Source organism: Centroberyx gerrardi, chromosome 3, assembly GCF_048128805.1.
Source record: "Centroberyx gerrardi isolate f3 chromosome 3, fCenGer3.hap1.cur.20231027, whole genome shotgun sequence".
Classification (NCBI taxonomy): Eukaryota; Metazoa; Chordata; class Actinopteri; order Beryciformes; family Berycidae; genus Centroberyx; species Centroberyx gerrardi.
Genome location: NC_135999.1, coordinates 29814940 through 29831402, shown reverse-complemented (window position 1 = coordinate 29831402; position 16463 = coordinate 29814940). Strand labels below are relative to the sequence as shown.

Genomic DNA, 16463 nt, shown 5'->3' with positions numbered 1-16463 from the left:
GTAAATATACAAAAGAGAAAAGCTGTCCGCACGAAGCTGTCCATACAACACTGTGATTTACTGAAAACGAGGTGAAATAATAATTATTATTGATATTTATTACTAGGCCTAAATATCATACAAGTTCATAAGACTGGCTAATGTACATTTATTTACTATGTTGAAGGGTTGCCCTACACCTGCTGACCCTACTCACTGCAATCAAACTAAACTGAATATACCTGCTGTATTGGACTGGTGCATTTTAGGCTCCAATTGCTACTTACACCACCTGATATTTTGCTTTCTGGGGTATTTTATGCATCACTGTGAGGGGAGTAGGTGTGTGTGTGTGTGTGTGTGTGTGTGTGTGTGTGTTTGTGTGTGTGTGTGTGACTATCATAATAATAACATGAATGAAGCTCAGGCTTTCACAAATTGACTGCAGCATTTTATTTTCTGTGGTTATTTTCTTGAGCAAAACTTAGCTTAGGGACATCATAACTAGCCACCATATTGATTTACGTTCTTAACTAGCTATTACATATAGCCATAATTAACGTGCATTCTTTACTAGCCTTCATCTCATCCCGTTTTAATATTAAGTGCTGACTCCGCCCACCCGGCCAGTTTCGGCGTACGCCGGTAGCAATTACAAGTGGACCCTATCCTACAGTCCCTGCTCTCAGCGGAGGGAAGGAGCTACGCTGTGTGTGGGAAACGGTGTGACCGTCAGACCTCTCTGGATTAGACAAGCAAGTAGAGAAAACCGGCATCAGCCGAACCAATTTATTGCCAAATGCTTTGGGATTCAACACATTAACATTGCTTCCCATGGTCAGAAAAAGTCGGCAGATTTGTCGCTAGTCGCTTTTGAGAAATAAAGTCGCCAGGGGGGTCTGAAAAGTCGCTAAGTCTAGCGACAAAGTCGCCAAGTTGGCAACACTGGATCCGAAACTTTGGACACTTTCTGTCGTTTTCTCTGGCCTGTCTCTTCTCTTCGCCCCTCGCTATTTTCTCTCTCTTTCTCCAGCGCGTTGTGCAACAGTAATAATCATCCGTGCGAAACACTGAGTGTGTATATAGTTATATGGATTAAACGAAGCTTCGATGCAAATAATTTGCATCGATGATTTTTAGTAATCGAGTTACTCGAGGAATCGTTTCAGCCCTAATATATATACAGTACATACATCAGGTGCAAAAAATGCACTGCCATTCACATTAAACTGCAATAAGCGATATCAGACCTTCTAACCAATCCTGAAACTAATGTGTATGTGGAGATTTCATTGAGACATAATGATGTAAACCAATATCCACACAGCAGCAGTTGTGTTGCTGTTTTCACCAATTTCCTAAAGCTTGCTGTCACATTCCACTCCTGAACGAAGCTCATTCAGTTCATTCAATAGCTTTTCCCTTTTATAACCCTGTGACATTCGGTCCAATTACAACATCTTGAATTTGGCACAATTAATTGGGACACGCCACTTTTAAGCCCATAATGGAAGTTCATTGGGAGATGCTTTTAGTATTAACTAGACTGCATTTAGACTAAAGCAACAAATACTGTGAATGATAAAGGTTTGGTTTCTCTTGGATATTATTATTAGAAGTCTGGGTAATTTTATTGTATATGGAGGGTTAGGTTTTTTTATTTTATTTTAAGTGTCATTCGAACATTTTACTTTATGCCACTGCTTTGCAGTCGCCATTTCTCAAATGTGTGTCCAAAATGTGTGTATGTATGGGTCAACGTTTCCATACAGGTACACATATTCTCACATCAAGTTTTGTGTGGAAAGTGGCGTATGCATCTTTGAAGACCTGATTTGTGCATACGCAATGTTTATAAATGAGATCCCTTGTCTCTTGGCTGTGTGCAGTGCTTCTTCCCCACTTCCTGATGCAGGACGCGGTCTCAGGAAAGTCCAGACGGTTCCTTGGGAAGTGAGTTATGATTGTTGCACACAACACATGGTGCAAGTCATAGAGTCAGCCAAGTAAATACAGTGAATGAAACTAATCCAGTTATGCTCTTTGTTGAGAATTCATAAGTTACAAACACTCTTGTAGCACTGTCTTGTTAATCTTAGCCTAGTTTTTGGTCACTTTGTTTCTCCTTCTGTAAAAGACAAATATATGAACACTGCTATAGCAGACCTTCTCACATAAGCTGACTAAACTGCGTGCTTGCTATGGCAGCAATATTGCAGTTGGTTCTGAGTTGCTACAACCGACCAAACAATTCTCATCAAAATTATGCATTAGCTTATATCACTCATTTAGAAATGTCAACTAATCTCTGTCCAAGGTGATCCTGACTTTGGCAACAGCACAGCTGCTTCTCAAAATTCAACATGTCTACTTGAATTCCATAGGAAACTTAGTTCATGGTGCGTTCACACTATTCTGCTTTTTGGTAGAAAAAGCTCCACCTTAACTGCATTTTGTGCTGATAATTTAAAAAGCTTGTTGCGCGACACACTTTGTTTCTATGACGACCCGCTGCAGTAGCTGCTACTAACATCAAACATCTGCCACACTGCCATTGTGATCCATACTAACTCTTTATGATCAGACTAACAACAACTGCCACCTCTTCTATCTCCACTACTATACTATACTATACTATACTGTTAAACCCCCACCTCTTGTTTCTTGCCATTGGTCAGTTCACAAAATAGCGGTTCACATCATGTGGTCACTTTTAAAATCCTTGAACCTCCTCAACTTTAGAAAGCGCTCCACTCCACACCTAAAAAGATGCCATTTGCAGCACGTTTCCAAAGGGGCTGCTTTCCATTTGCATTGCAGCTGCTCCTGATTAACTTTAAAGTAAAAAAACAGAATAGTGTGAACTAAGATGTCAAACCATTTTTCAAGTGGAGACAAATTTAGAGACAAAATTATCAGCAAAATTAGAAGGAGTACCAACAATTCCGGATTTTAAGGAAAAGGCATTAAAATATGTTTTTCGATGCATGCTTCTGTATCACCATGGCTGGCTGTTCTGTTCTCCATCTGTTGAACTGTAGATACACCTTCAAGGTCGTTGGTGGTGGCGCACACTCCAGAGACAACATCCGCATGTACAGTCCAGAGGAGGTGCTGAAATACAACAGCTTAGAATATAGGTAAACAGGAAGCACAGCTATCAGCTATCATTAGTCACAACAAGGAATTGTTGTCAGATGCATCTGCGTGTTCAAAGTCACCTATACTGTATATTGGTCAGTTTATCACAGAGACACCAAAAACTCTTTGTCAGGTCCCACGAGACTCTGATTTGGAAGGTGCATCACAGTACCGGCTCTGTCAACCTCACTCAGGATGGACATGTCATCATGCAAGGACTGACAAGCAAGATACAGTATTACTCCATAGACTGTTCTGATCATATCACTGAATTAATTTGGCCCTGTGCCTACCAGGCGATTTTGGACCTATATTTTGTCTCTTACGTACCTGTCTAGAGTCAGATGTCAGTTGAAACAGTGAGCTCCGTTGCCACTTACTGCTAACAATGGTTATGTTTACATGCACACCAATAATGCGATTATAATGCGATTAAGGCAATAATATGAGTAAGGCAGAACCCATGTAAACACCATACTCTGATTATGATAATGCGATTATGCTCATAGTTGAAGTAAGCACAATCGCAGTAAAATATGTGGAGTACTCCGATCTTAACATCTACAACATGATGTGGTAGAGCAGAATTATTAAATATTATTAATAAAATTATAATTAATTACGAATTTAAATATATGTATATATCCCATTTCCACAGTTCTCTCTGGATAATAAATAAATAGTACTACAGTCATGTAAAGGGGATTATTCTGGGGAGTTCAGGGGTTGACAATGAGCAAAATTTTCCACTGGCTCTCTGGGCCAGTACCTTTCCAAATTCACTGGCCCTGAAATAATTTGTTGTTTCTGCATTATTTTAACATCAAATGTATTTTCTCCTTATGTGAAGGTTTTTATCACTGTATATGTGTTCAGTGATGGTTAGAACTATTATAAACTCAAAAACAAAATAGACCAAAATAATAATATGGGCATGAAAAAAAAGCCTAGTAGATAATTATTAGAATTAAGCCAATGCAAGAACATGCATTGCATGAACTGACAACTCAGGTGTCAGTTCATGAAATCACGTAAACAGCTTAATCAGACTATTGCCTTAATTGCAGTATTGGCAATAGTCGCATTATTGTGCGTATGTAAACGTAGCCAATGTGTCCAAATGGGGTTTGTCAAAATATCTCTAAAAAGCTGTTTGTGGCTCCATAGGGGAGTTGAGAGTATACATAAAAGTTTAAATGATTTGATTTATTGATTGATGATGATTTGATGATCTGATTGATGATTTGATTTGATGCTTTCATGACACAGTTCCTCCATTGTGCACACTTTCACTAATCAGGAAATCACAGAACTATTTTTCTCTGCCGCAGCACAGACCGCTGTGGGGTGAAAGGCCGTTACTGGTGGAGTGATCTACTTTCGGACAGTCAGGTCAGATTGTAAATAGTAGAGTTCGGTAGAAGATGATCCTCTGAGTGGAAACGGTGCGGTGCTGCTGCTTTCCGGGCCGTGGAGAGAAATACGTTGGCCGGTCTCCATAAGGGTTTTCACAGACTTTTTTGGAGATATTTTGACAAACAGTTCGGACTCATTGTTAGCAGCAAGAAGCAACGGAGCTTGCTGTTGCCTTAGGCAGCTGACTCTGGAGCCAATATTATCTGCGGGTCCAAATAGTACAAGTATGTAAGAGACAAATTATATATAGGTCCAAAATTGCCAAACATATCCTTTAATGGCCAGTGGGTGTGTTTTACAGATGGATGTGTCAAAGAAACTCACCTTGTGGGAATCTGGAGCCTCAGGGTGACAGCGACATCCATCTGTACCTTGTCATTGAGATTTCAAACAAGTATGTGGGTTTTTATTTTTGGTGATACTTCATACTGAAGTTCATAATGCTCACAGAAGAACAGACACTAACAAACACATTTCAGAAAAAGGACTTGATCACTCAGTTTTCCTTGGCAGTAGAGATGTCTCATTTACTGCACTTCACCAAAAAGCAAACCTAATATGCTACAGAGCGTGATACATCACAGGACCGTTAGAAAGTGATACACCATTTCCTTTAGTATAGTGCATCTGATAAATAGATTAGTTTCTCTTCCCAGTCATATTATCTGGATGACAGAGTCCTTGTGTTAGTAAGAACTCACTGAAATTCAGTCGGAAGAAATAGCATGTCCCAGATACTTACAGAGCGATAGTGACAGGAAGGTGTAGTCTTTAACTCTGTCAATTATTTTGTATACTTGTGAACTAAGTGGAATTTCTAGGCAATTGAAATCAATATAAAAATAACAAATTAATATCTAAGGAACTAAAAAGATCAAAGCAGGGCACATTAGCATCAGGTTTATAGGCGAAAATAGGCAACATTTTATTGAACCTTGTGCTTCCAAGTACAAACCAGAACACTATCTGATGTCTCTTTGCAGGGGTGTTGATCCAAGTACGTACTGTGAGTATAAGTACCGGTTTACAGTCATCATACGTGGATTGCCCGTTGGTGAACTCACAGAATCTTACTGCATTCTGGTACGTGGGCCTCAGAACTGAGAACTTTTAGTAAATTGAGTAACTACATGTCAGGCTTGTAGTCGCAATATTGTTTAGTACGGCAAAGTGAATCCAAGAGACTTTGAATTATCCTGCTTCTTTCAGATCTTTCTTGCTATCATCTGTGGTTTATCATCTGCATCCCTTGTGTATTTTTTGCTGCGGTCCAGGAATCAAACACCTCACCCAGCACAGTGGTAAGAGAACATCTTCATGAGTGTGAGATCCCAGTGTAGTCCTGAATACTATAGCCATTTTTTCTGATGTAATAACTTGCCAAAGTTTTGTTTGTTTGTTTGTTTTTTACCAGAGATGGACTCTGATTAGAATAAGAAGAAGAAGAAGAAGAATGATAATAAACTTTCTTCATATAGCACTTTATATAACACTATAGCACATAATGTTACAAACTGCTTCACGGTGGAAAGAAAAGAAAAAAATTCATTAATAAAACATGAGTTACAAAAAATAGAGTAACATCAATATCATATGAGACAATAAAAACATGTTGCATTTAAAATGAGACACCAAGAAAAGGTACTAAATGAGAACAGCACAGCAAATTATAAGAAGGCCTTTTCAAAAAAACAAAAAAAAGGTTTTAAGACGTGATTTAAAACAAGACACCGGTTTAGCTTGTCCGAGTTCCTGAGGCGGGGCGTTCCAGAGACTGACAGCAAACACCCGTTCACCTCTGGTCATTACATTACATTACATTACATCATTTAGCAGACGCTTTTGTCCAAAGTGACTTAAAATAAGGTCACCAGCTGGAACCAAGGAACCACCAGAAAGGCCTTGACAGTAGATCTCAGGCTATGATCTGGCTCATAAAGTACTGTTACTGATTACTTTAAAAGTAATCAGTAACAGCTATCAATTCTAAAAAGAAACAGGCAGCCAGTGGAGGGAAGCTAAAGAAGGAGAAGGAGAGCAACATGAGCGACTCATGAAAATGTTCAACACCAGGGTTAGCCTGACAGGGTTTTCCAATATTGTTCTTTTCTTAAAAAAGCTTGTAGTTTGATGAATACTATTGTATTACCAATACTACTATTAATAGTAGTAGTTGTAGCAGAGGTCTGACCAAGTCAACTTTGCTTGAGTCCCAAGTCAGTCTCAAGTCTTGAGCCACAAGTATCAAGTCAAGTCCCAAGTCTAAATGTAGATTACCAAGTCCAAGTCCAAGTCATTAATGTCAAGTCGAAATGTAAAACAGCAAGTCAAGTCAGAACAAACTAACTAAATATCTAGGACTTTTCAATGCAATATGGTTTTAATAGGATAAAAACTTGGTAAGAGCATCATGAGTTTGATTTCTATAATCAGTTTCAACTTCAATAAATTCAATCATTCCATACAAATTCAGAAAACAGAATTTAAATTCAGTCGTCTGCTGGAACAAATCTCATCATTTTCAATCTAAGTCATTTACACAAACACAAGATCTCAAGTCAAGACTTTAGAAACCTTTTCAAGTCATTAAAGTACAAGTCAGAGTCAAGTCCCAAGTCACCAGAACCCAAGTCTCAAGAAATTAAAACCACTTCTGTGTATTAGTATTAACAACCGTAATACTACTACTGCTGCTACTACTAATAATAATAATCATTTAGTTGTATTAGGTTCTTGTTGTTATAAAGTATATTATATTTATCCAGCCAAGTAGTCAGGGTATCAACCCTGACGAAGACAGTGTTGCTATCAAAACGTTGTTATTTTAATGTTGTAAGACAATAAAGAATTCTGCATTGGAGCTATGGGAGTGCAGTAGGGTTGAACAATATTGACACAAAAAATCTAGATGCTGGCTCCAAAAAGACTCCAAACCGCCCACCTCCATGCAAGTCAATGGAACCACAACCCAAGTTCTCACTCAAAAGTCAAGACATTTTTTCGACAAGGTTATGGTCTCAGCAGCTAATTTCACTTCTGCTATATGGCTGTATGGCGCCATATGGACACATATATGGCTGTATGGCTGTATGTATGATTTTCAAAATAATTGCGTCATTAACGGGATATAACTGCTATAAAACGGGGTTGTTTACCGAGTGATTGACAGGTCGCCTGTCCAGTTATTGACAGGTCGCTGATTACGGGCCAATAGCAGGCGGAGCTGCGGCTCTGTGGATGACCCTCAGCTTCGCTCTGGCTCCAAAAAACCTAATCTTTTGGCTTCAAAACGGCCCTTCAGAAACCTGTGGGTGACGTCACTCACTCACTAGATCCATCTTTTTTTTACAGTCTATGGTTTCAACTCATCTCCAAGATGTACGTATATGGCATATGCCATGGTATTGTACTGTTATGTTAACTGTTATGATACTGCTGTTTTGGGCTGGTCTCTCTGCAAATCTCTCTGGTAAAGAAAGGCTACATTAAAAATGAAATATAAAATAAGTTTTACTGTTGGGCAGTGGTTGGTGTCATTTCAGCTACCAGCCTACAGAATCCAAATGGTGTAGTCAAAAGGATAAAAGCACCGTTATCCAGGGGTTCACAGATGATTGACAGACAGACAGACCAAGTTGGATGCTGAGCCAAGCTTTAATCAAAAAGGACAGAACATTAAAGGATTTGGTAATGCTTTACATCAGTCAAATACATTTATAAAGCGCTTTTAACATAATAGCTTTAAAATAATGCTTTAAAGAGTACATGAATGCAGTAAATACTGAGGGTAATTTACATTACATCTCCATTTTTTCCATTATTACAGTTTAATGAGGTAAATACAGAATGTAACTATTTGAATTTTTAAATGGTCAGCTAGATGGAATTAGGGGTTCAATTCCCTGTGTCGCTCAGTGGGTACCAAGGCACTAACGCTGCCAGGGTTAGGGGTTGCATTCCCAATGGTTGCTCTGTGGTAAACTGGGTGTAACACAGGACTTAAAACAAGGATACCAAGGAAACAATTTGCAGATTAAACAGACACTTATCAAGCCAAATGGCCGATGTTTTGCAGCCAGCACAAGGAGGGTATTGATATCTAAGCGCTAATTATGGGAAATTGATTAGGACTCTCTACTCACTAACCAATAACTCTAGTACGACAGTGTTCAAAGATTCTTCAAAAATCATTACATAACACATATGCTGTTTTGATACTGTGGTTGTGAGGTGGCTAGCCAACTAAAGGAAGTTATTCAAATCAGTTTTTTTTATATTCATCAGAAGATGGCTAACTAGCTAAGGGCTGAGAGGTGCACGAGAGGTAAATGGCCTTGGGCTCATTTTTTTTTTTAACCTGGGAATATGACCCAACTGTTACACAGTTGATGTATTCGCACCAATCGTTTTAGGATCGGCAGGTGAGAACAATGCCATTCGAACTTGGGTGGCACCAAATAACCACACTCAGGTGCCTGAAAATGTGAGTCTCAGTCCTCTTCAGAGCAAATGTAATCCAACTACCGGAAACGACCATACACGATCATTGTGAACCTAAACAAACCAACAAAGTAAACTTTTCTACTATGGGCAAAGAAAACAAACAGTAAGTGTGATCACACCCTTAAAGTCCCCATGACATGAACTTCCATTACTTTTACTTCCTGGAAAACACAGGTGACCTCATGCTGCACTAGTAGACATAAATATAAATCTCTAACCAATAAAACCATCAGATTTTTGAACAATCCCGCCCCTCCGCACCCCTCCCCATCAAATAAAATTGCCTTTCTCTGCCTGACTGATATTCCATTGGTTTACACTTTTGAATGATCCCTCACTGCATTATGTCCCACCCCAACATCCTGTCTCAACAGGAAATTCATCAAATCAAGGAAGTACAGATGCCATTTCATGGGGTCTTTAATGGCTGTGTCATTGTGCAATAGCAGGGGTCATCAATACCTGAAGGGAGTCATTAAATAAAAAACAACAAAACTTGAGAGATCAGCTTGCAGTGTGAATTGCAAAAGTGCATTTTTAAGCAGAAGTAATCTTTTTTTTTTTTGTCTCCGTCGGGATGAGGTGCGCGGGGTTGCTGTGGATTTGGGCCCAGGTTCTAATAAATCAATTTGACCTGAACCACAGCAGTCTCCAGAACCCCTCTAACTTCTGCCGCCCCTTCACCCGAGTCCGAACCAGAACTGACCCCCGTTCCTGTCCCTGACCCCGACCCCGACCCCCTGCTCGCCCCCGACTCCTACGTGGACCGCAGCCCCGTGCCTGTCCATGACCCCAACCCCGACCCCACGCCCGCCCCCGACTCCTACGTTGACCGCAGCCCCGTGCCTGTCCCTGACCCCAACATCGACCCCACGCCCGCCCCCGACTCCTACGTTGACCCCAGCCCCGTGCCTGTCCATGACCCCAACATCGACCCCACGCCCGCCCCCGACTCCTACGTTGACCCCAGCCCCGTGCCTGTCCCTGACCCCAACATCGACCCCTTGCCCGCTGTTGACCCCGACATTGACCCCAGCCCCGTGCCTGTCCATGACCCCAACATTGACCCCACCCCACCCCTGACCCTGCCCGAGCCACTGCCATGGATCAATTTGCAAGCAGGCAACATTTCCTTTTTGAGCATGTATAAATGAAGTGGAGGGCAGTTTGTGGCTGGGACCAGGTTGTGAACTGTTTGCAACACACTGGTGTGTAACTTGTCCACCGGTGGAACAGCTGGTGCATTGGATCCATTTTTTTTGTCTGTCACAACGGAATATGTTAGCAAGACCGATCTGTAGCCCATGATTGAAGAAAGAATTCCCAAGCCGTTGAAGGGATCTCCTCAGGTTGTCCTCGGTAATGGGCTTCTGATCTTTGGGCTTGAATATTTTAGAAAACACAAAGGCATAATTATGCCATTTCTGAATGATGTTAATCCTTGATAAGATAGTGTCAGGATGTTTTTTTTCGTTGGTACATTTTGCATCACATGGTGAGAGATAAGAGTAGAAGAGCAGGAAATTACGATCAGGTTTATTGAGCAAGTTTCTTAAGTTGTCCAGAACGCGCGACTCTGCGTGTCTGTGGTCAGTAGTGCCCACTCCGGCTGCCACCACCCAGGTACCAGTGTACACTTCACCTTTTGAAATCTTATCAGCCACACTGGTACTTTTGTCGTCGTTAAAGACTCGCTGCAGGGAAGCATCAATGTCCTGGGTCTGGTTCAGTGGGATGTTTACAGCCAGACTGAACTCGCCTCTTGTTTTGTACCTGCCACAGGAAACATATATAAAATGTTACGATTCATGGTATCTTGGATCATTTGATATAGAGAGGAAGGATAGATAGATAGAAAGTTGGATAGATGGAAGAATAGATAGATATGAACATGGATGATAGCTGGGGGAAGGAAGACAGATTGGTGAATGGAGAATCTCCAACATATAGAATCAAGACCCAAAACCAAAAGGTTACAGTCACCTTATCCATCATTTGATGCCCCAACAAAGACTAACTTTAGTGCCCTGTCGCAATACGTATACTTTTAATTATATGAATAAAATATATAATTCACAATGAAATAACAACAAAAGAAGACATTTCAAGACTGTCTTCTCTGTATTGGTGTCACAGCGCTGCTCCAATGGTGTATTTTTTTTTGAAAACACTCAATTCAAAGGGATGTGTAATTTTCAACACACCTGTGAGTGCAATTTAAAACTTTTCAACATTCAGTATATTTTTAAGATGTTGTTATCAACATCTGATGAAACAATGTGTTATTAACAAAAGTGAAAGAAAAAAACAAAAAAATAAAAGTTCACTTCTTGACTATTTTATTTTATTCAAGCTTTATTTAACCAGGTCATCCCACTGAGATAAAAAAAAATCTTTCTTTCCAGAGAGATCTGGCCAAGAAAACTGCGTTATGACAAACATAAAACATGAAATTTCTACTAGTCTAGTTTCTACTAATAGTTTTAAAAATTGACTTAAAGTGCGGTAGAAATATACATTAACTGTTCAGATTTGTGTAACAGCAGTGAAACATGTATGTATTACATCACGAAAATGGTACAGATTGGCGTGGTGGAAATTTTTCTTTCCACCATTACTAGCAAATAGGTTTTTCACTATATCTACTGAACTGAGAATGATAGGATTGAAAAAGATGTCTTCTCTTAATTTTTGATGGAAGGAATTCAATAGTGTTAAGGAAAACATCCTAAACTTTTCAGATCATCATGTAATAGCGTATGTACGTTCCATTTCTGGGCCCATTTTGTTGTTTGGTGGTGTATTTTTCTTATTTCCGTGGATAATTGGCCAAACTTCTATGATGTTTCCAGCAGCTACAATGGGGTTTGATAGCAGAAAATGTTTCAGCTATTTAAATATAAACGATAAATGTCAGTTTTTGGTGTCAGTCCCTCAGAATCAAAGAGCGAGGGCTTCTTTCTAGAGCCGCCATTTTGCACCAAGAGACGTTCAACAATCATACAGGGAGAAATCCATCGTAGAAGAGGAGAGAGACCAATTTCTCCACCCACAGGAGCAGGAGAGAGACCAGAATGCAATGCAGCCACAAGTCGTGTTTTGACTAAGGTGTGCAGCCAAGACTAAAGACACGCCCCAAATCACTTGCCTCTGCTGAGCTTAATTTCCAGAATTTACATGAGGCAAAATGCGATCAAAATGACAAAAAGCAATAAGCCATATCTTGTAGAGAATCTAGAGGAAGTTGACTCACTCTTTCAAGATGCGAGCTACAATTCTCTCAAGCTGGTTCTGGTCCGCAGCATCCACACTGTTTCCATCAGACAGGAAGAATGCCAGCACCACAACCATCCAGCACACTGCAGCCATCTACACACAAGTGTGGTTTATTAATAGAGTGCTTTTAACAAACAGGACAGTCACAAAGTTGATAAAAACAAGGATAATACAAATAAGAACAAGACCAATACATCACTAACTCAAAGTGTAAATTCCAAAGAAATAGGACTAGGGCTTGTGTGTGTGATATGAGAGTACCAGCCACACACACACACACACACACTGCATGGGAAAAGGAGTTACACAAACTATAATGATTAGTGAAACATGTATCAAATAGTCACAATGTAATGATTTGATCAGTACAATTTGAGTTTGACTGTTAAGATTATGGTTGAAACAATGTGATTATGCATTAGTTTAATTCAATTAGTTTAATGGATTATTCAAGAGAATAATTCATGAATATTGATGATACTGGAGCCCATCTGCTCTCAATATGTCAGTTGTTTCTTACTAACAATACACTTTGCACTGTAGTGTTGTCAGTAGGTAATGCCTTTTTACCTAAAGTAAAATTTAATCAGCAAATCTATACATTATACTTTATGAAAAGCCTCATTCAACTAAATATATCTTTATTCAACAATATTAGGCTAAACAAAAATAAATCAATGCAATCAAATTCAATTAATTTTAATTAATCAGTTTGAAACTTGCTGCAGGAGCTAAATCGAACACACTAAAAAACACGTGTCCACATTTTAATAACTTGGGCATGTTAATTTATTCACATTAATTATGAAATTGTGTACACAAAATAATGAAAACGAGGGTACAAATAAACCAAAACAAAGGAACGACATGCATCCTGTGCACTCAAATTCTGATTTTTGTGGTCTATGTTTTTTATTCTCCTGTGGCCATACCCAAAAACCCATGCAGACAACCTTCCTTTCAGGGTGAATCCCTTTCTCACTTTCTCATTTTGAATTTTTGTCTGTTAAGTTTTTTCACCAGGCACTTGTGACTTTAAAAAATAAACATTTGTAACATTTGTCTCCCAAAAATTAGCTTGCTAGTTTTGTTAGCATCCCTCATTAAAATCAATTGGTACTACAAGCATTTTTTTTTATCTTGAAGCCAGTAGTTCTCATTGAACACCAAAACAACAACCAGCCATGCAGGGACACGAATGGAAAGTCATAACTTTTTTCCAATTGTCTCTTTCTGGATATCAGCAGATCTAAAAACATCTGTAACATTCTGTGGTGTTAGTTTTCTTCTAATGCTAGCGTCATTTACCAACATAAATAAAATAAAAATAAAAAAAACACATTGAATTAGTTAGATGATAACAATAATAAGAATGAGTAACAGTCCCAACACCCCAGAATGTCAGCAATTTAGCAGCTGACATGGGGGAAAGTGCAATTTTAATTCTTCAATTTTATTCTCAGTTTACATGCTGCCACTTGGCCAAATTATCCAAAGACACAATGTCTCTTTTCATTGCTACGCGGATGACACACAGATATACTGTACCTTCCCCTGAGACCTGCTGACCCAAACAGCCTAGCTGCTGTAGTAGATTGCCTCAATGATATCAACTGTTGGATGGCACAGAATTTTCTTCCTCCTGTCTGCTAATGTGAAGCCCGCTGCCAGAAACTTGGGAGTACTATTTGACTCTGATCTAAGCTTTGAACCACAGATAAAAAAAAGTTGTCCAGTCCTGCTTCCTTCAACTGAGAACCATCTCCAGAATTAAACCAATGCTTTCACACAGCGACCTGGAAAAAGTAATCCACGCCCTAATCTTCTCACGACTCGACTACTGTAACTCCCTCCTTTCTGGCATCAACCAAAAGTCACTCTCTCGCCTCCAACTAGTTCAGAACGCAGCAGCTCGGCTTCTTACTGGTTTTAACAGACAACATCACATCACCCCAATCCTGGCTTCTCTCCATTGGCTCCCTGTTTGGTTTAGAATTGATTTTAAGATTTTACTGATCACTTTTAAAGCACGTTTGGGTCTGGCTCCAAGCTACATAACAGATATGTTGACCCTGTATGAGCCGGTGCGCAGCCTCAGATCCTCAGGCGGGCCCTTCTGGCCGTTCCAAAAGGCTTAAAACTAAAGGTGACCGTGCTTTGGCATCAGGGCCCCTCGGCTCTGGAACGACCTGCCTGAGGAGAGAAGGCTAGCAGAATCAGTGACTTCTTTTAAATCACTTCTTAAAACCCATTGGTAACACTTTACAATAAGGGTACATTAATTAAGGGTTAGTTAATGCTTAATAAGCATTAACTAACCCTTAATTAACAGTTAACTAATGTGTCTGGTAATCATTTACTAATGGTGTTCATGTTAACTAAGGTATTAATTTATATATTATTTAATAGTCATCTTTATAAACTATTAAATAATGTATAAATTAATACCTTAGTTAACATGAACACCATTAGTAAATGACACATTAGTTAACTGTTAATTAAGGGTTAGTTAGTGCTTATTAAGCATTAACTAACCCTTATTAAGCATTAACTAACCCTTAACTTAGTGTACCCTTATTGTAGTGTTACCAACCCATTTTTATAGACTTGCTTTTATGTGATGTTGTCTTATCTTTTTATCTATGATAAAAAGACGATAAAAATACATATTTTTATTGTCTTTTTATCATCTATTGTCTTTTTATCATCTTTTTATTGTCTTTCTATCTTAATTTTATCTTACTTTTATTTTATTTTAACCTTACTGTTTTCATCTTACGATTATCCCACTATTTACTTGAATGTTGCTCTTTTCCACCTCTGTCCTCCTATCTGAATTTATTCCCTGTTTATTATTGTTTCATTGCTTTTTAAATTCAATTTTTGAGTATTCTGCTTTTATTTTGTCTGTCAAAGCACTTTGTAAACTCTGTTTTTAAAGGTGCTATATAAATAAAGTCATTATTATTTTTATTATTATTTTTACGGAGGCTGTTTCCTTAGCAAAAATATTATGAAAAGGTTGTTTCAGACTTCAGCAGCATCATGGGAGTGCTCACCTTCACACTGCTGTTGCCAACGGGATCTGCTACTGCTAATACCCTATGATAGAAAAGACAGAAACAACAGATACAAATGACCATTTTTATCTCATTTTTACTTAAGCAGGTAGTCACACTAATATAAACTCAGGCTGAAAACAATGTTAAAAACTCAATGAAAAACTCTTCATCGTAGGTGTACTTTTGGGCGAGATTTGATTTTATAGTCTTTGCATAATCCAGTGATGTGCGCTTGTCAAAGACTCAAATTTTAATTGAAATTTTCAATAGCCAATGAAAATTGAGTTTGCGACAGACGAAGGAAGTGTGAACACAAGACCCAACGTGCACAATGGAAAGAAAAAGAAACCTGAATGTCTTCTCAGTCTTTTTTCCATGTAAATTGCAGCACAAACCACAATTGCTGCAAGCTGTATGGGGTGCATGTTTGTTTTGGTATCACAATATCGCGGAAAAATACATTTTCATGCGTGTAGGTGTACCACGAAAAATCACATTCTCATGACAGAACTGCGCCCGCTTATTTTCAGCCTTTTGTACACAGTCTTATTTGTGCGCCATCGTTATGTGTGCATCACAAGAGACTGAAAATCTGCAAAATTTCACTTGTTAAATGTGCACTGCTCAATCTTTTCATTGCTGCTTATGATTGGAAAAATGTTTTAATGTGTCTCCAGAAACGGGTGGAGTGTTGGTGGCCTGGGGTAGGAGCACTGCTGCATCTCCAACTGAACACCGGCTGCTCATTTTAACCACTGGAAGGTGAACTGAGCCAGGGTTCGAGAGATAAATAAATTAGTGCTCAAATGTTGACAATATGACCGCCATTGTTGTATTTCATAATTACATAGTACTAAATACTAGTTTACAACTCCAAGTCTTTAAGTGTGGAGTTACTCTTTAAGAAAGTAGTTTTACCAACAAAGTGAGGGAAAATTGAGATGCATTTAAGCTAGTTAAAACAAAATGTAAAAGTCATTTCATTTTTGATATATGTTGGGTAAATAATATAAGTCAGGTCATATTAAAGCCACGCCCTTGCTCCTTTCTCACTTACATCTTTGGATTCATCATGACGCCTGACAT

At 38.9% G+C, this 16463-nt stretch overlaps 1 protein-coding gene across 1 annotated transcript in view; it reads left to right on the top strand.

Moving 5' to 3' along the window:
* LOC139925599 (cation channel sperm-associated auxiliary subunit gamma-like) overlaps window positions 1-16204 on the top strand; it is a 33507-nt gene extending 17303 nt beyond the window's left edge. Inside the window, exons 22-28 of the mRNA XM_078290110.1 lie at window positions 1869-1932; window positions 3021-3119; window positions 3254-3355; window positions 4838-4930; window positions 5520-5619; window positions 5746-5837; window positions 16055-16204. Of these exons, the coding sequence (XP_078146236.1) occupies window positions 1869-1932; window positions 3021-3119; window positions 3254-3355; window positions 4838-4930; window positions 5520-5619; window positions 5746-5837; window position 16055 (551 nt within the window). The 3' untranslated portion in view covers window positions 16056-16204. The remainder of the gene's footprint in view (window positions 1-1868; window positions 1933-3020; window positions 3120-3253; window positions 3356-4837; window positions 4931-5519; window positions 5620-5745; window positions 5838-16054) is intronic.
* Window positions 16205-16463: the final 259 nt, after the last annotated feature.